Source organism: Callospermophilus lateralis, chromosome 9 (genome assembly GCF_048772815.1).
Source record: "Callospermophilus lateralis isolate mCalLat2 chromosome 9, mCalLat2.hap1, whole genome shotgun sequence".
NCBI classification, from domain to species: Eukaryota; Metazoa; Chordata; class Mammalia; order Rodentia; family Sciuridae; genus Callospermophilus; species Callospermophilus lateralis.
Window position 1 is genome coordinate 107,433,090 of NC_135313.1, and position 21,047 is coordinate 107,454,136.

General features: G+C 40.1%; 1 protein-coding gene across 1 annotated transcript in view; it reads right to left on the reverse strand.

The window, feature by feature from the left end:
* The window catches only part of Nckap5 (NCK associated protein 5), a 795,495-nt gene that overhangs the window by 192,034 nt on the left and 582,414 nt on the right, over positions 1–21,047 (reverse strand). Inside the window, exon 7 of the mRNA XM_077110321.1 lies at positions 5,864–5,932. Coding sequence (XP_076966436.1) covers positions 5,864–5,932 — 69 coding nt within the window. The remainder of the gene's footprint in view (positions 1–5,863; positions 5,933–21,047) is intronic.

Consider the following 21,047-nt stretch of genomic DNA (forward strand, 5'->3'; position numbering starts at 1 on the left):
ATGGAGCAGAGTTGCAGGTGAGATAGAGAAGCCCAGGAGAACACCTGAGTATATTCTTTTTCCTTCTCAGTAATAATAATAATGAGCTAGCTCCTCTGATACCCAGATACCCAGTTCATCTTCTACCCCACAAGACTTAGCTCTTCCTCCTGCTGGGAGACCAGTTCCTGGAAGGGGGCAGAGGAAGGAGGAGTTGGGGCTGCTGAGTTATCTATTATTTGTTGCAAAACAATCCATGAGGCTGGATGAGAAGTCACAATAGAGAGTTTATTCAGCCAATTCTCAGGACATTGAGAAGATAGCCCAGGGCTCTAGTGTAGGGAAGAGGGAGGGGAAACTCAGGGGAGTCAGAACTCAAAAAAGTCTTCGTACCTTGCTTTCATACTTTGGTGTGTTATTCTATCATGTGAAGCAACTGTCATTTCAGCAAGGTAACCTGAAAAACTGGTTGAAAAAGCACGTGTCATTGAAACCATGCTTTGGAGGAATTTTCTGCTTACTAGACTGAGGCAGCTGGAGAAAAGAAGGAAGAATATCAGGATAGAATCAAAAGAAAGACTTGGGTTCAAAAACTGCCTGTGTTGATGGGACACTGACATGTGGGAGGATGGGGGAGCAACCATAAAACAGAAGAACTGTCTGTCCCTAATATTGTGAAAACTGCATGAGAAGATGTCCATCATCCAAGAAACCACCTAGGACAGGCCTGATATGAGGTTGTCACTCGATAAATATAGAACATGAACCAGGGGGGGTTGAACTTCAGAGAATTTGACACCTTTTCAAATAAGCAGCTAAGAAAGAAGGATTTGAAAATAAGAGATTTTATTATTTCTGAGTGAGTGAGGGGTGTGTGGATATGTGTGTGTGTGTGTGTGTGTGTACATATATGTATACACACACACACACACACACACACACACACACACAAATCACTAGGCACCCATACTATTCATTTACCAAAACAGCCCTATAAGATAAAAATGAGAAACTAGAAGAGGTAACTGCGTGCCTCACCATGCCACAGGATGAGGGAGCTCTGATAATGTTGATCCTGAGTCTTCCTAAACCAAAGCCCATGTGGTCTCTTCTAATTCAAATCAGTCTTTTAAGTGGATCTCCTATTTTTTTTTTCATCTGATTGATCCTTTGGATTATCTTTTGGACTGCTGCATAATAAATGACTGTTCATCTCAGAGGAGATAACTGAAGAAATTATTCTAAATATGTATGTGGGATTTGGGGGAAAGTAATATGGAAATTAATTTCCTGCTGCTAGTCTCCATTCATTCGTTTAGCCATTTAACAAATATGCAGTAAGCACTTAATACAGGCAAAGAATCATGCTGGGTCCTGAAAACATAACGGTCAATAGGATGTGGATGCTGCTTTGAGGTGGCTGGAGGGTGGGCAGACAAGAAGATCATCTATGCATTTCATGGCCTTGTCAGGAAGTGGGTGCTGGGAGTACATGAAAGCCAGGAGCAGGATCCTTGTCCATCTACAAGACTGTATCCACTAAGACACGGTTTTAAAGACTATATAGGGGCCAGATGTGGGATATGCATGAGAATGTCCTGGTAATGATTCCACAATCCAGCCTAAGCATATGGATCAGAGACACGGCAGAGAGATGTTCTTAATGTACTTCTGTCTTTATTGAGTGTTGGCCTAAAAAATATTCTGGCATTATTATTTTTTTTCTATTTCAGAATGACATTCAATAGTCTCATTTTTCTTGCCCTTTCCTGTGCTTTGAAATACAGAAGTTGAAGAAGAACCTGACCTCAGCATTCTCTCTGACTCTATGGACTGGGGCCCAGCTCTGAGGGTCTGAAGGGGAGGGCAGCTGCTCTGAATTCATAGACAGAAGCTCCATCCCCTGAAAAGTTTTTGAATACTGCAAATTTCCTCTCCCAACATAGCATACTGTCTGCAAAGAACTGGCCCAGGTCTGAGAATGCGAAATTTTACCACTCATCTTTCTGATGCAGAAGGTCCTAGGAACAAACTTTGAGAAATGCTGGGATAGAGTTTATTTATTGTTGGCACTAGGGATTTAACCCAGGGGCACTTTACCACTAAGCCATATCTCAGCATTTTTTTTATTATTTATTTTTTTTATTTTGAAACAGTCTCACACCAAGTTGCTGAGGCTGGCCTAAAACTTGTAATCCTCCTGTCTCAGCCTCTTGAGTTTTGGGGTTATAGGCATGTACCACCACACCTGGTGGTAGCGTTTATTTTTGGTTCAGAGCTTTGCATTATTAACTCAGAATAACCTAAAACTTCTGCATAGGTCACTGCTTCAAATTTCAAGGCTCTATCCCAGGCAAGACTCTACCCCAGGCAAGAATCTGATCAGAATCTCAGGGGTGCAGCCTCACCAGAAGCACTTCTGAAGCTCCCCAAGCATGGCCAACATGTACAGGGGTGTGTGCCACTTGCCTTCCCACATGTGAAACTCAACCTCATGGGCTCCATCCAGCTCCTCTGCTGAAGATGCCCTCTCCAATTCTGTCCCCTTCACCACCCACCCACCTGCTCCTCCTCCCATCCTCTGGTGCCTGAGCCATCTGTTCCTGAAGTCTCCTTTGCAGCTCATTTTCTCTGAGTTTCTCTTGGCCCCTTTCTTTGTGATTCTGCATTTTCCTACTTCTGCTAGTTTGGCAGCACCATGAGCCCCCAGGACCTGCATGAGGTCAACACCCAGTAAAGGTTGGGAGGTCACAACTCAGTCCATCTAAATGAAATGCAGTGGTCTTAACAGGTATAATTTTACTTATTGTATACATGCCATTACACTTCTGTACATGGGAATAGTTGTTCTGAATGGAATTATGGCCAAAGCAATATTATGAATAAATAGCAATTCACCGATAGCCAGTGAACTGCTGTCAAACAGGCAACCTAATAAACTAGATTCAAACATGAGAACTCTAAAATACTAAGAAAAAATGAAGTGAATCCTTGATTTTACCTCTGTACTTCCCATCAAGGAAATGATGAGATGGATAGCAGTAGAGGTGATGGTGAGGGGTGTGTGTGTGTGTGTGTGTGTGTTTGTGTGTGTGCATGTGCACTTGTGGGCGTGTGCACAAACCTATCAAACCAGGGAATATGTAGCTGTGTGTAACTATGCATGTGGGTCTCTTTGTTTTTGAGTAAACACCCTCTTTTAGTATAAAACACAGAAAGAATTTCAGACTCTTGGTGTTTTTCCCCAAATCCTCAACATATTCTCTGTTTCCCAGAAAATAACAATCAATGCAGATAGGATTGAGAAACATTAAAATTTACATGTTATTCACCTGAGTATGTTTTATGAAACCTACCAACAAGGAAATAACTTACATGAGCCTTACCTTGTTAGTTTGTCTAATTAGTATAAAAAGTCTTGAAAAGAATTTCCAGTTGGCATTATTACTACATTGAACTACCCCTTTGAGAGCATTCTCTTACAATGCACAGAAATGGATTGTCTACCTCATGCAATTAGTTACAAAACAACTGGCATGTGTAATCAGGGGCCAGTTTTTGTGAATACAAAACATTTGCATTGCTCAGAGGTAGTTCTTTGTTGTAATCACCTCTTTGGCAACTGTTAATTTTTGCAATTAAGAACAGAGGGACTTCCCCTCTGAAAATTCTGCCTACAGTGGAAACTCTATGAAATGGTTTTGTGGGTAAAAACTTATGTTTCTCCTGACAAATTCTGACAAGACCTTCAGAATACAGACATGGGAAACACATAGAAACCAGACAGTGGTTTCCAAAGAGAAATACTGTGAGCTTTTTTAGATGGAGACGGGTGACCTGGGAAAGAACTGTGACACATAAAAAGTTTCTGTGATGTGAGTCTCATAAATTTGACTTTTGAGTACAGATAATGTCTCATTGGAAATTTCTGTGCAGGAGGTTAAAGTGAAACTTTGCTGATCAATGCATATGACCCAAGGGCATTATTTGTTCCTTTAAACACCCATAGATCTATTTGATCTTTCTTGCCCTAAACTTTGATTGGACCAAGAGGCTGGGGAGCAGGGGTGAGGGCTGCCGAACTGGCCTCTCTAGACCCTGAGCCTTTATGCCTTCTTTTATGTCAACCAACTTTTCATGATTTTTTTTAACTCTGGACATTGTAAAGATTATTCTGCTCCTGATAGGGCAGAAAATTACAAGCACCATATTGTTTTAATAACCAATGTATTTGGCTGGAAATATAACGCAATGAAAATATTGAATATTAATATTTTTTCTGGGGACATCTTGGGAGTTCTCTAATCGCATATAAGCAAAAAATACAAATCAGACTGTTCTCAGGCAGGGCTCCCAGTGCAGCAGGGACCAGCACCAACTGGAGAGTCTGGTGACACATGGATGACGGGCTCACCCCAAGTCTGATTCTGTGAGTCTCAGTGGGACCCCAGAGTCGGCATTCCTAACAAGGTCCCTGGGGGGTGGATGTTGCCCCTCCAGAAATCACGTTCCAAGAAAAAGTGCTGCAGGAAAACCCCAAGTGTGACCTGTACACTGACAGAGACAGACTCTAAAGAACTATATGGTGATACAGTGGGTGTCATAGCTGGGATGGGAGAAAGCATGCTTTACAGTCTCGCACATCAGCCACTAGAACAGCATGGCTGAAGAGAGGGCGATGGAAATGGGCAAGAAACATCAAGAGGAACTTGTTGGAAACGTATTTCCTATTTGTTAGTAGGGAGAAAAAGGACTGACAATATTTTGGTAATTCCCACTGGCAGAGTAATAGAAACGTAATTAAGGATAGCTTTTCAAAAATCTGTTCAATGAATCTCAAACTGAATCTCCCAGAGCACTCATGAGTTTTAGGATGTTGGGCAGATGCCTAAAGAAGCCCTCTCATTTAAGTGATGCCAGCAATCACTAGTAAGTCTCAGAGGCCATATTTCCAATGAGGGGAAAGGCCTGTCCCAGCAGGAAGCCACAGCAGGGCATCTCCAGCAGGATGACTGGTTGGCAGTGAGGTGGAAGGCTGAGGGGAGGACAGGGCGAGGGACACTACTGGCTTCCCCCTTACCTGCCCCAAACCCAAACACCCAAGTCTCTGTCTTCATCTCTTTATTATCATCAAATAATATTTATTGAATTTACTCATGCATGTGGCCCTGTCTCCTTCCATTCTGCTCAAATTTTCTTCCTCGCTTCCCTTTCTCTTTTTGGCTTGTGCTTAATCTACTGATTTTTTCCCTCTGGCTGCCAACTGTGAACATCGTCCCACCCACTCTATCAAGGATTTGTTTTTTGTTTTTTGTTTTTTTTCCAGAGATGGCATCCAATTGCAGATGCAACGTGTGCCCCAGTGTCATTTTTCTCATTCATAGGCAGGGATCACACTTATGGGACAGAAGGAATTGATCACACAGGGAAGCACACTCCAACTGTGCCCTAAGAATATTACGTAATAACCAGAAGGAATTTTACAGATGCCTGTATTTGTAAATAAGAATGGAGGAAAGGGGCTGGTGTTGTGGCTCAGTGGTTGAGTGCTTGCCTCCCATGCTTGAGCTACTGGCTTCACTCCTCAGCACACATAAAAAAATAAATAAATAAAACAAAGCTACTGTAGCCATCTACAACTAAAAAAAAAATATGAAAAAAAAAAAAGAATGGAGGCGGGGGAAGAGAGGAAAAGAGATGGACATACACACACACACACACACACACACACACACACACTGCTGATCTTCCTTCTTACAAGTTTACAACTTCCCTTTGGAGCAGCAAATGCTAAGGTTCTTTGGATGGTGGTTACAAGCATACACTAAGATCTAATTATGAGGCTCTGACCAGCCCATATGATGGACCTCTCTATTCACCTTACCTCATCCAGACATCGCTCATACTGCTCTCTTTGATTTTCATTTTCCAAAGCCAAGGCTGAATTCTCCGCCTGCAGTCAGGTACAAAAATAACACAAATGAATCAATGGAATGCTCTGTGGTGTGACAACTCATTCAATACATTTACTAAATATATCTGTTCAGGATCCCAAATAATCTTTTAGAAGTACCTATGACAAGTTCTCTCTAAGTACTATTATAAATATCTCAGGAATGACTTCTGCCTTATCAACTCTCTCACAAAAATACATTATAATTTTAGGAAATGCAAAATTTGATATTCCAAACAGGTAGAAAAATCAAACCATGGCTTGATGTGAGAGTGTTCCATAGAAAGATTACAATGTTTATCTCATTCAAGGAAAATGTGAATGTAAGAAATGCCTTAATCTACTTCATTAAGACCTGTCACAATCTCACAGGCTCATATTTGTTGAGGCCACAGAAAAGAATCTCAGGTAAAGTCATGAACAAAAGCCGAGTTCTGAAATGCTAACTAAACATGTTATTTTCACTGTTATTCACTGACATTTGAACATCAAAAGACAATGAGAAATGCAAGACTTGAACTCGGCTTAAGCCTCCCTCTTCCCACCATTCTTCTTCTAATTACTGCTTTCATGCTCCTCAGGGCCACGTGGGTACGTGAATACTGAGTGTGGTGACTACAGAACTGCGTGGAAGAGCAAGAAGGGGAGACGTGATCTGGAAAAGCATATCTTTTAGAAGGAGTGTGAAATGGTGGCGTGAGAGTTGCCCTCCATGTCTGGGGACCTGGTTCCAGTGTGGCCGCAGTGGTCCTGTTTGCACCCTGAACGGTGCAAGTCACCCCTGCCCAGAGCTGTGACAATGATCACCTAGTCACCTCCCAAGAAAACAGCTCTACCCATCTCTTCACTACGGCCCTCCCTTGCATTTGGCAGTGGTGCTCTGAGTCAGTGTGTAGAAAGCACAGTGTGTTTTTAGATGGACATAGATTAACGTCTTTCTTTTGTAACTTCTCTGTATCCATTTTCTTTTACATTTGGAGATGATAATTCCAAACTTAATGATTTACAAGAACAGTATAAAGAACTCCCACACACATTTTGTCAGATTCACTAATCATTAACCTTTTGCCACCTCTGCTATATCATTCTCTTTCCCTTTCATTTTTTCCCTGGACCTTGAAAATAGGTTGCAGAAATGACAGCCTTTACCCCTGAACACTTCTGTGTACTTCTAAATAACAAAGACATTCTCTTGCAGTATCATAGTCTAGGTGTTGATTTGAGGAAACACAACATTAATAGAGCACAACAGTCTAACACACAGTCCATATTCTAGTTTCATCGTTTGTCCCGACATGTCCTTTATGGCACTTTTTTCTAGCCTATAATGCTATCCACAATCATGCTTTGTATTCTAATGTCGTCGTCATTCATCCAGTATCCTTTAATTGGAAGCAATTCCTATGTTTTTCATGTTGCTTTTTTCCTTCCTTCCTCCTCCTTTTCTTTCTGAGTAGAGGTCAGTTATTGTGTACAAAGTCCCTTAATTTGGGATTGTCTGAAGTGTCCTCGTGCACACATGGCTGGAACAGTGACCTGTTTGATGCTGGGTCCTTCCTCATGCATCGTATCAGTCCAATGTGAGCCATGCATTCCATTACTGGATATGTTGACTTTCATTACATGCTGAAAGTGGAGCCTGCCAAATCTCTCCTCCATAAAATCACCATTTTGACGGAGATATTTTGAGGTTATAAAAATATCGTATTGCAGGAAAGATGGTGGAATGAGACAGACATCATTACCTTAGGTACATGTATGATGGCATGAATGGTATGACCCTACTTTGTGTACAACCAGAGAAGTGAAAAATTGTGCTCCATTTGTGTAAAATGAATCCAAGAGCATTCTGCCGTCATGTATAACATGATCAGAACAAATAAATTTGAAATATATGTGTGTATATATATATATATATATATATATATATATATATATATATATATATATATATATATGCAGTATGTAGAGAGCAGTGTGTAGAGAGCACAGTGTGTTTTTCAAAGCAGGGGCATTGACAGGAGGAAAGAGACCTGATCCTAATAAAGGAATTATTTATTAGTCTGATCCTAATAAAGGGAAAGGCCTGTGAATGCTTTATTTCTAGTGAGACACACCAAAAGGATTCAGTGAGGAGCTTCTTCAGGATGAAAATAGGGAAAACAAGTTGGGGCTTGGCAGGTTATGCCCATCTCCAGGTGGCTGCATTTCAACTTAGGGCTGTGAGCTAAGGCAGGGCGCCAGCATGACCTGGACTTTCTCCATTGGGGGAATTTCACCCAGAAGTTCCCAGAAAAGCAACCTCTCTGCCTTATGATGGTGCAAACAAACCCATGATTCATACATGGTTTCCCACAGACCTGTCCATGAAAGAGGTCCTGGTTCATGATATTTATATTCTTTTTCTCTTATAAAGACTCTGTATTTTCCCCTCTATATTTGTTTTCATTTAAAAAAAATCAGCAATGTTTAATATGATCAAAAGATTGTAAGCTCCATGAAGGCAAGTCTTGCTTCCATTTACTAGGTCCCTAGATTCCAGTTCCAGAAGTATAGTGAATACATAAGAAATACTTTTAAAACTTAAAAAAATCCTATTGCTCACCAAGATTTCACCTATTTTAGCAACCATCAATAAGTTTTTCTTACCTGAGTTAACTATCACTTTAGCTGCAAATGGTGATTTCTAACTCCAGTAGTCACCCTCCTTGTGGGGTATACATTTCAAGAACTTCAATGGGTCCCTAAAACTGAGGTTAGTGCTGAACCTATATACAGCCTGCACTGCATAATGATATTTTGGTCAATGATGGGTCACCTATATGACAGTGGCCCCATAGGTTATATCATGAAGTGACATCATTCATGTCTTAGCTTATGTAAGTGTACTGTTTCCACAACAGTAAAATGACACATTTCTCACAATGCATTCTCGTTATTAAATGATGAATTATTATATACTATGTTTTTCCTATGTATGAATGTCTATGCTAAATTTTAATTTATAAAGTAGGTACAGTTAGAGATTAATAAACTCACTAAGAATAGAATAGAACAAGTGTAACAATACACTATAACAAAATTACCAGCATCACTACTCTTGCACATTGGGGTCCACATGAAGTCATATAAGGGCTACATCACAACAACCACTGTGTTACTGCAACTGTTGATCTGACAGTCATGACAGCTACCAAGTGACCAATGGGTGGGTAGCACATAAGGCGTGGATATGCTGGACAAAGGGAGGCTTTTGCTACTGAGGCAGGGTGGTGTGAGACTTCATCACATAACTTTTAACGGTTTAAAAAGTATGAATTATTTATTTATGGAATTTCCTACTTAATATTTCCCTACCACAGTCTATGAAGGGTAACTGAAACTGTGGAAAATGAACCTGTGGATAAGGAAGACTACAGTACACTTAGGAATTTGTATTGTTTGTCAGTTTGTATACATAAAAATTTATGTATTATTCAGTCACAAGTCATTATGGTCAATATTACTTTTGGTGCTCAAATTGCCCCAGCTTTGGGCAGGCAAGCCCCTTTAAGCTGGACTCCATCATGTTGACAGGTAACCATTATTTTAAAAACACTTTATTTTCTGTCACTGAGAGATATTCTAGACCCTTTCTAGATATTCTTGCCTTTTCATTGCACTGTTCCTGAAATAGGCCATGTCTCCAAGGAATCCTACTTCATTTGAATTGGAAAAATGAAATTTCAAAGCCACAATCTGAGTGTGAACACAATTGCCAATGAAGGAGCACGGCTTCTAGTTGTTTCCAGTGGAAGAACATCTTTCACCTTCTGCCCACAGAATTCTCCCTGCATCCTTGCCTTCCCCTTTTCATATAAGCATCTTCCTGATTGTATGGTGAGAACCAGGGCTCCCAATATCATTGCATTTACTGGGCTGTCCGTTCCCACCATGCATACAAACCTATTATGCTACAAAAAAAAAACAAAAACAAAAAAAAAAAAAACAACAGTACCAAGAAGAGCTTGCTGTTTGCTTTTCTTCAGCAAGAAGGTATGTAATAAAAACCCTGTGTTCAGAAGATACTAGACTGATTCTCCACCTTCATCATTAGAATGGTTATGTTACTCATTTGAAATTCTGTTTGGCTCATTGGTTTCCAACAATATCCAAATTTAATTTCCCCTCTTCTTGACTTCATTTTGTTGTTTTGAACACGTAAAACATTAACATGATTCTGAAAATAAAAGCTACATTGAGAGACATAGTCAAGGAGATTTCCCACAATCTTCTACCCATTCCTGTTTAACTCTTATACTTTACTTTCACCTCCCCTCCTTCTTCTAATCTTGCTTTGTCATTGTCAAGTTAAAATCATGTCCTTTGACTCCCTCCTTCATCACATTTGTACTGTAATTACTCTTCTTTCTCTTACCCTGCTTTAGTTGCATTTTTTCCTGTTTTATCAGAACATAATCATGTTTCACATAGGATTCTTATACCTTTGTCCCTATCCCTGTTTTGACCTCTTCAATGGAGTATGATTATGGTTGGTGGGTCTTCTATTCTTTTTTAAAGCATTTGAAATTTCCCTTCTTCCTTTTTTTCCCTTTACAACCACATCTCCAAATTGTACATCGTTTTTTGCTCTTTACCTCCTTCTTCCCAGACATATGACACTCCTGAGACTCTGCCTGAGGATCGCACACTTTTGAGCCCTGTCTTACAGCCAGCACTTGATCCTGGCACCTGTGATCAGTGTTGACCACGTGGTACTGGATTTTCTCATCCTAGGTGACCTTTCTTCCTCTCTTTCTCCTGTCATCATCCCCAGGCACACAGGCTTACAGCCGTTCTGTGGGTATCTGATCTTTATTTTTCTACTTACAGTAATTTGAAATTTGTATGTTCTCTAGTTCTGATAATGAGAAGACATGGGCTCGTGTGGTTTTATGTTTCTTGGTGATTTGAATATTTTCTTTGGCAGAGGCATGAGACGTTTCAGATTTAGGCCAGTTTTTTAATCAGTTTAATCAACAAATCTGAGTAAAGCGAATGAACCTGAATGTTAAGAAGAAATTGGGCAAAAGTTCACCTGAAGATAATAATCCTGCCATCTGGATCAAGGTTAGACTGTCTCCACCTACTCGTAGCTCCAGTCCCAAGACTTGGACACTCTATTTCTTCTTCAGGGTTTGTCCTTGTCCCTTGTTCCTCTGGGTCTGCATCCATGTTCCAGCAATGGCTCTATCGTGGCAGTCCCTCGGGTAGGATCCTACAATGTTCCCTCGGTTCTCACCTCGGACAGATCTGCCACATAGCCCAGGCCTTCTGCTCTCAGGGTGATTCTTGCAACTTTTTAAGCACTTGTTATACTTAGATGGTTCCTTCTCCACCCAAACTAACCTGAAAGCTTTTCCTTAATCCATGCTATTTTCTGCATGGATTGCTTTTGGCCCTTGCCACTGAACCCATACCGGCAGCTGGTACAATGGCTTAGTCCTTCCCCCAGGACCGGTGGGAGGAAAGGTTCCAGATTCCAGTTCCATTTGCTTGCAGATTACTAGGTAATGCCACTGTGTGTAACCTTTAACAGGTTATTTAACCTGGTTGAGTTTACAGCTCTTTAGTTAATAAACGAAGGGAACAAACTAACCAACCTACAAAGTGACTTCTAGTTCAAATATTTGGATAGCATGAATCGCAGAAGAGAGTGCTAGCATTTCAGTTCTATAAAATTGCTGCTTTCTTTGGATTTCTATAAAATCGCTGCTTTCTCTGGTGGGATGTGCTGGTATTAGTAAGGAAACAGCACAAAGGATAACGGGAGGAGATAATGGAGAAGAACGGCAATGCCAGTTTATGCTATTTTCACTTTAAATGTCTTGGAAAAGATGTGCATGGAAATAAAACTGAAAATGGGAATTTATACGGGATGTCTATATCTTGCTCCTACTCATATCACGTTGCAATAACACAACAATCGATCCATTCAGATAATTACCATCATTATACCGTTTACATTACTTGCTACACGTTTACTGCTCTGACAATCTCTTACAGCCAAGCAAATTAAATACCTAAAGGGTGCTGGTGAACACACAATAGTCACATTTATGGTTACTGTGTTCAGTTACAGAGACCAATTTAATTGATGTAATCCTATATATCCCAGGGGACGGTGGAGATATTAACAATTATGCCAGCGAAGTTAAAACAATCTTGAACTCATGATTTTCTTTAATCCATTTGCATTTATTAGAGATTCAGGATTAACCTGCTTCCAACATGAGACCACAAGAGAAAAAAAAACAAAACCAGAAAAACCTCTTAATTAAATGAGATTTAAAGGAACAGTGAATATTTGTATAAGAAGAGATGGGGCAGAATAAGGCAGAAAGGGAAAGGAAAGGAAAACACCTAAGGACCGCTACTGAGAATTACAAAAATTACAACACAAGTCTTTTTACATTTTGAATAAGTGCGCTATTAAATCACTATACCCAAAGGGCACAATTAGGGCATTCAAGTACATGTAGCAGTGGATCCCTGTGTTCAGTCTCATTGTCCATAACAATCAAAAACCTTTGCTAGACTTTGTGCCTGGCTTAGAGGATTTCCTGCTCACAGTGGCTTCCCCAAGACTCCAAATTATGGTGATCTAAATATATTTTTGGTTTCATCTATAAAATCCTTGCAGGTCCTTTTAAAACCAAAAAAGCCTCAGAGAGAAAACCCAAATTGTTTTGTTTTACTGTGGTATAGGAGTCTGAATTAATATTTAAAAGGAACTATCGTTTTTAGAGGTTCTGCTCTGTAAATAAATGTGCTGACCCAAGTTTACAAATGATCTAGTGAACTAATGGTTTTAAACCACTGCTCTACATTACTTTTCCAGATGCATATTATGTTTAGAATCCTTTTACACTTTTCATTATATGTCCTTTTCTATAGGTAGTTGACCAAAGGTAGAATACTTCTGTGTAAAAACTTGCTGTATAAGGTTAGAGAGGGTAGATGTGATCAAAGTACAACATATGAAGGTATTTAAATGACACACCAAAACCCATTAATTTGTACAGTTAATGTGCACTAATAATTAAAATATAGATAAATAAAAACTAAAAACTTCCCTCTGCATAAAGTAGCAGCTCTGCAGTAGGCCTTCCTTTTCTTACAGTCTGCCCTGACTCATTCCCGAGAGCTTATCTAGCTGCCATTCCTTAGCATATGCCAGCTCCTGAGCCAAGCCTAGCTCTTACCTATTTCAGGAAGGTCTCTCTTTTCCCTTTGGCCTTTCTAAATCCTATTCAATTTTTGTGGCTTGGCTCACATCTGCACCTACAAAACTATATATGAAGCACATATACCAAAATTTAAAAATTCTGACATACAAAAATGTGAAAAACATCACAAAGAATTTGCCTCTATCATCCATTCAGATTCCCTGCTGGTTATCTTTTAGAATAGAAGCTCCCGGGTGATGCTGCTGCTGTTGTTGTTGTTGCTGCTGGTGATGGTAGTCTGGGGACCACACTTGCTTTATTGTTTGTTGTATTGTCTACTACAGTATCTACAGTTTCCAAGTTGACACAACAACAACAAAACAGTATGTGTATACATGTCATAAGTGGTAGAATATTTACAACTTACATGTTGCTCTATTGAGCAGTATAGGACACTTGTGTTTTGATCCTCAATTATAAATGTTACTTGAATTTATTCCTAGTATTGTCATAGATCACAGATGGTTGCAAATACTTTGAGATTCATCTCCTTGAATCTTGACTGCACTTATTGACTTGCTTAAGCAATAGAATGTGGCTACACAATCAGTCTCTGGACTTTCAAGGCTAAAACCTGCGTTTTTCAGTTCCCACCTGGGGCCTCTTAGAAATCTAGATCTTGGTGTCCCGAGCTGCTATGTAAGACATCTGAATGTTCTGAGATGGTATAAAGATGAAGCTATGTGGAGAAGCCCTTCAGGATGAGATGTATTGTAAAGAGAAGCACTGGGATACCCAAAGTGAGAGTAAAGGGCACATCTTGGAAATGAGTCCTTCAGTCCAGCTGACATCACATGGACTGGACATGAACTCTCCATCTATGACCTTCTTGTATTTCCAACACACAATATTGTGAGAAAAATAAAATGGCTGTTTTAGGCTTAGAAATTTAGGGTAATTGATTGCATAACATAGATGGCTGGAACAACTACATTTAGGATACACACTTCAACATGAATGCTTTGCACATTCATTCAGTTATTCACTTCTTAGTATACTTTAGGGGCTATGCTGGATTGGGTGGGTGGTCATGAATAAGTATAAAACAGAAAGGGCTACCACAAAGATTGAAATAGTCTAGTAAAGGAAACAAATTAATATTTTTGCAATGAAAGTTACAATGCAATAGAATCTGGGAACCTTGTCTATGTGCTCCCCGCGCCCCCCCCCCCCCGCAAAAAAAAAAAAATAATGTACCTGACTTTGGATGAAGTAGGAAACATGTTCCTTGGGAAGGTGACTCAGCCCAGTCAAGAGGTTTTCAAAACAATAGTCCTCATTGAAATCGATGAAAGTAGTGTAGCTTTTAACAAAACATCAAGAAAATGACATTTGACTTACCTATAATTTAGCTACAATTTTGAAGTAAATCATCCAACCAAGCTAGAATTATGGGTGTCAATATTATTAAATTATTGTGAAAGTAGATAATGTTAGGCTCCAGTCAACACCCACTGCAGAGGAAACCTTGACTTCAATGAACAAAAGAGACCAAAATGATAATGTATCAATGAAGTTGGCAGAAATTAAGCAGGGATAGAGCTGCGTAAAAGAGGGAAGACGGCGTCCTCTGAAGAGACATAGAGAAAATTAAGTCTAATTCTCAATAGTTAAAAAGGTTGCAACCTATGGCTTTCTCTGCTGCATGAACTGGTCCCTCTCAGTACAGATTCTTCCAAGTTTGCTGGAAGCCCTTCAATTCAGCAAAGGCTGGTCAGAACAAGATAAGGAAAAAGACATTTCTCTAAAATAATGAGAATCAAGAATCAGAGTCCTATGGCACCCACCTCAGATCAGTCAGTCAGCCAGTGATGTTGGTGCCATACCAACATACATAGTCTGTGGTTGGGGAACTTCAGATTCAGCCTTCCAAGCAAAGTAGAGGTTCTCCCCAAATATCCCTAAGGACACTGTCATCTGTTGTATTTTGAAGAGCTGAATAGAAAGCACTTCATAAGGCAATTTCTGTGAACTTCTAGAATTTGAATTCTTGGATGGAGCTTTAGATCAATGGCTTGCGAACTTGAGTGTGCATCTGAGTCACTTGGTAGGTTGTAAGATGACAGGTTGCTGGGCGTCACCCCCAGTTGGTGTTGGATTTAGTGTACTTAAAGGCAGGTTGCAAGAAGGAATTCACACCTCTAAGAAGCTCTCAGGTGATGCTGCTCTTGTTGCTGCTGCTGGTGATGGTTAGTCTGGGGATCACACATTAAGAGCCAATATCCAGTAGGGACCAATCTCAGAATGAAGGCAGCTGTCACCTTCTTTATCTTCCTTGCTACCATTTCTGTGAACTACCCAGGAGTCTCCCACCGTTTCTCTGAACAGTGGGTGCATACCATACAATTCTGTACTTTTCTTTGTATTATTTTATGTATAGTCTCTGTTTTTCCCCCTAAGTCATTTTCCCTTATTGGGGGAAAATGGCGCAAGAAGATACGTCACCACGGACATGCACATTTGTGTATGTGTGTAGAAAGGGAAAATGAGTGTGGTCTGAAATATATTGCTGAGAGCCATAGCTAAGTAAGAATGACGCATGGCAATTTCCTTGTCAGCCTACCCCATGTTGCTTAGAGGGAGGACTCTCCATTGTGGAAATGGGCTTGCCTTGGACCCAGGTCATTTGCAGTGACATTGTGTGAAAGGTGACCTTGCTCAAGGACCAGGGTGGATCCGGGTTTAGGGCGGATCAGGGTTTAGGGCAGATCGGGGTTTAGGGTGGTTCCAGGTTTAAGGTGATTCCTGCTCGGAATAGGGCATATCCTGCTGCCTCAGGCGCCCTCCCGCTCCTTGAGTTCCCGTTGAGTTCTCCCGGGATTCAGAGAGTATTTTGGGATGCAGAGCCTGGTGGAGGTGTGGCTTTTCCCCTGAACGTGCTTGTAGAGTGCCAGTGTGAGTTTGGGAATAAAGAATTGCTGTTTGAATCTACTAGGCTGTGAGTGGCTCGTGATTTTGTGCCCAGCAAGACTGCGGCAATATATGATTTAATATTAAATTACACCGGGAAAATAATAAAAGGTAATAATACTAGTAAAAAGCAGACTCAAAAATTATCTTGCCTGTGAGGATGTACAGGAAGGGAATCGTCCTATGGAGCTAGTGGGCTGTAGGTGTAGTAAGAAGAATCCTGGGAGGAACCTGTGAGCATCTGATGGGTGGCAACAGTGCATTTCATAAAAATCCTTCAATTTTTTTTTTAATAATACAAAGAGAGCTAGCCTTTGAAGTTAAGTAGGTGTTTATCTGGATCTTGGTACTGCCTCTCCTTTTATTACCTCAAGCAAATCTCTGGGACTCTGCTTGGTTCCTCTCTGGGAAAAGGGAGTGATAATAAACATCCATCACCATTTGGGATTGAATGAGATGCTGAACAGAAAATGTATCGACACAAAGTCTGGCCTGCTGTGGATGGGCTCAGTGAACATTAAGCTTCTTTCCATCCTTTGCAAAACAAAGGTATCCCTTCTGATACCTGGGCAGCTCACATGCTGTAGCAGGGAAGATAGCCTCAGCCAGGGGCAAAAATGAATCTATTGAATAAGGAAGATTTCATACAAGAGAAGTATAGCCAGGGTCCTTGGGATGGGCACTTTTAAAAATAAAGACAATTTTTTTTAAACTTGAATACTGCATGTTTTTGTTTTGTTTTGTTTTTTTGTATTAGTGCATTACAGTTACACGTAACAGTTGGGTTCATTTTGACAAAATCATGTATGCGTGAAGTTGCTTTATTCCATTTCAGTCCCTGGTGGATCACCCACCCTTCCCCTCCCATCCTCCTTTCCCTAATTTCCTTCCTCTACTCCACTGGGCATTTTTAAATAGCTTCACATAGAGATCAGCTTCAGACACTGGCTCCTTTAATCTCCACCCTCCCTTTCCTACCCTTTTCTCTTCATTTCTCCCCCACCTCCTTACTCCCACTTCTAGGAGCCTATTTATCAACAATTCCCATAGAGAAACCCACTCTCAGACAGAGTACCACTTTCTTTCACATTCAGATTCAAAGGAGTGATAAGGCACTAAGAGGATTTGCATGCCAAGAGATGATTAGAAAATAAATCTTTAATTACAGCATTTTAGGTATTAGAAAGTAGGCAGTTTTGCAAGGGGTGGTCTGGGATACACAGCACTTAATTTTTACATTGGAATCATATCATATCACTTTCTTATAAAGCCTACAACTTGCTCATGACAATTTTTTCCAATGCCTTAATATAGCTGAAAAGAGCTTTGTACTATTCAGAGTTCTTCCCAAACTGTATAAACGAAACAGCCATCTATTGGAATGGTGCATATCTGAGCCAGGTACCTGCCCTGTGCTCCCATAGAATGCTGTATACCCTTAGTCACAGTGACCACCACATTGCACAATGGCTCACATCTTCCCTGTTTGCAGAGTGCTTGAAATATAGAAGGGACCCAGTCTATTGTAACTCTGAACATTTCCATATGCATTTCTTACATAAAAGAAATGCACGCAGTACTTGTGATTTATGAAAAGAAAGGATAATTGGTTAGGGGACATGACCACTTCTGTCTTACGCTTCCAAGTTTCTGCTTCTTGTTTGTACTCATATTTACACTCATGCTTGGTGTCCTGATGGATCACAACAGTTGCTGATACCATTCTCTTACCCACTTCCGGCTCCTGTGCTATAAACACAACCAAAGAGTCCAGGGAAATCCCACAGACTGACATGGGTGGAGAGAAAAAAGGCTTGCTGAGACACTGACACAGGGCAGCTAGGCACATGGCCCTGAAGAGAAGAGCTTGTTTGTAACAGCCTAAGTAGTCAGGGTTCCTGACATTCCCACCTTAGCAAGATGACAAATTCCTAGCCAGTAGCACACTGGCAAATGTTTAACAAACAGCCTTTTGGGAGAGAAAAGCCATGCTTTATAACCTTTGCCAATTTCCATGATATAAATACTGCCACCAGGACTGATTTTAGACTACCAAATGCAGTGCTTGGAAGACACATTCCAGCACCCTGTCATATATGTCTGTGTTCCTCCTATATTAGGACGCAGAACTTAGATAAGCATAAAACGTAAAAATAACTAGGCTATATGAATTATCTTTGAAGTATATTTTGTACAAATGCAAGTTTCTATATCTTAATAATAATTGCTGTGTTTAACAATCGGCTCATGACATTCTTGAGAAGGTAACATTGGCTGGTCTGCACTGGCTTCAGCACACCATGGCTCCTCTCCATCACAGACTTGAGAACAGGTCTCAGACAGTGGAAGTGCACATTTGCATCTGCCAATGCGAAGGGTTTCCTGACTGCATTCTGCTTGAGATTTCTTCTAGGAACCTACTTATTCCTTCAGTGAACACTAGTCCTCAGCAAGGATACCAGTCCCTTACTGTCCTCTCCCTGTTTGTGAGAGCTCCCTAAAAAGCCACTTGACACAATTAGATTTGGAAAATTGAGGGTGAGGTTCCATGAAGCTGTCAGTACGCACATCTCCTCCCTCCTTCGAGAGGTTGCCTCCTGTCTCTACATATGCCAAGGTGAACAACACGGACCACCTCTTCACCCTCACTCTGCTGGAAGAGGAAAATTGATCCATTCAGCCTTCAACCCACTGTGCTTTTTGAGTCAGACTTGTGCTGATTCAGGGAAAAGAGGCTGCTAGGCTTGACAATGTGTGTTTTTAAAGAGTGGTACAAACATTTCCTTATATTTCATTGGCCAAACATTTAATGACAATGCCAAATGATACTTACTACAATCCAAAAACTTCCAAAATTTTAAATATTACAAATTTAAGTTCAAGATGTAACAAGGGGTTTCCAATTACAACAGAAGCCACCAATTCAGGTACTATAAAAGCCTTTGTGAAAAACAACATGTAAACATATTTTATACCCAAGGGGGCTTGCAGAGATATCAAATCTATACCTTTCAAGCTAGGATGGAATAGAGTGACTTTTGTGATTTTGGAAGCCTCATAGAGAAATTTCACTGAATTGAAAAATGTGTAAAGATTGAATCACACTTTTGAGTATAGAAATTTATATCATTAGCCATCTGGTATTTTAGAAGTAGCAGTATTAAAAACTTATTGATTGGCAGAAGATAATATTTATTAATTTATGGACCTTATTACCTCATTTAATTGAAGGTCCTTAGACATTATGGAGCTGGGTACCATCCCTTCTATACATGAAGAGACTAAGACTCTTTGTCAATAAATATCCTTTGTTATATAGGGTTTTTTCCTTCCTTTACACAATCTTTATTAATAAAGACTTAATGAAATATTTTGAAGAACAAAATGTACATAATGGCTTGAGACATTTCCAAGAAATCAGGAAAAGTATCCTACACTACCAAGAAGAACATAATCCAGATTGGGGAAAGTTTGAGACATTCTCCAGGAGTAGGCAGGGCTCCTTGACCTCTGAACTACAGGGACTAAGAGAGAAACAAGAAAAAGCTGAGAGTTTGTGCTGTAGAAATCATCTCACCCCCAAAAGGAAGTCACTTAAAATGCACATTAAAACTACAAAGATAAAGCATCATATAACCTCTGGATTAGAATAAATGACACAACCTTTTATGGCAAGTGTTGGTGAGCATAGGGAACCACAAGAACCTTCATGAGCTGTTGTGGGAGTATACACTAGTTGACACCTTTCAGGAAAGTTGGGATCAACCTACCTATGGAGAAGATTCTCACAGCTTCTGATCCAGCAGTGCCAATCCTGGGTATAGCCTACAAAGCATCTGGACACATATACCAGGAATATTCATAGTGGCTTTGTGATTGCCACCTCCCAGATGAAAATAACCCAGTAAGATTAGCGGTACAATCTGTGTTCTATTTTCATGATGGAATATTATATAGAAAGAAAAAAAACATGAAAGAGAGCCATGTGTGTAAATGAATAAACCTTGCAATGATAACATTGAGTGAAAGGAAGAGGATGCATATTTTAATAGTAAACACACACATATGCATATGTACATATTCATATATATATATATATATATATAGCCACATATGGATATGAAATAAAACTATATTTCTTGATAAAGCAAGGAAATGATTATTATAAAAGTCACATTAATGATAATCTCTTATGGGGAGAAAGGAAGCTACAATAGGAGGGATTTTTCCAGGCTACTGACAATGTTCACTTGATCTGGCAGCAGCTAATCATTTTTGCTTTATGATTAATTATAAATAACTACAGACATACATTTTACACCTTTTCTGTAAACATGTTTCTCTCTCACATATTTTCACACCCACAAATAAGTAACAGAGCACTAGGCAAGGCCAGAGAAAGTTCTGGAAGGGCCTCTGTGTATAGAGCATCCCAGAGGCACTAAAATAGGGTCTGTGGGTGGAGAACAGATGAGACCATTAAGGATGAAGATAGACAGGCTGAAGACGCCAGATGCTGAGGCAAAGGGACACAACCAAATAGGTATTTGAAGAAGCTAACTCAACAAGCTAAAAAGGGAAGGATAATCTGTCCTGAAATAAAACATCTGTACTGCCTCCTTTTAAGGGAGAACTTGGAAGAGATCCTTCAGCTCCTGGCCAATACCTGGATGAGGAGAGCTGAGAAACAAAGAGGAGATGGAGGTTTATATTCCAAGTCTCTGAGAGGGCAATAAGCTCTTCAATGGAAATAGGGAGCAAAGTGAGATAAAGTGCTATTGTAGGTTTTTAGAGAAAAGTCCTATTTTGTGCTATGTAATGATTCCTCACCCCACTCCTACAGAGGAGAGAAAATCACATAAATGTAGGAGCCTAGTTCTTAAGTGAGGTTCACATGAAGTCACAATGACCCCTCTTCCCTGTCTTTCACTCTTTGC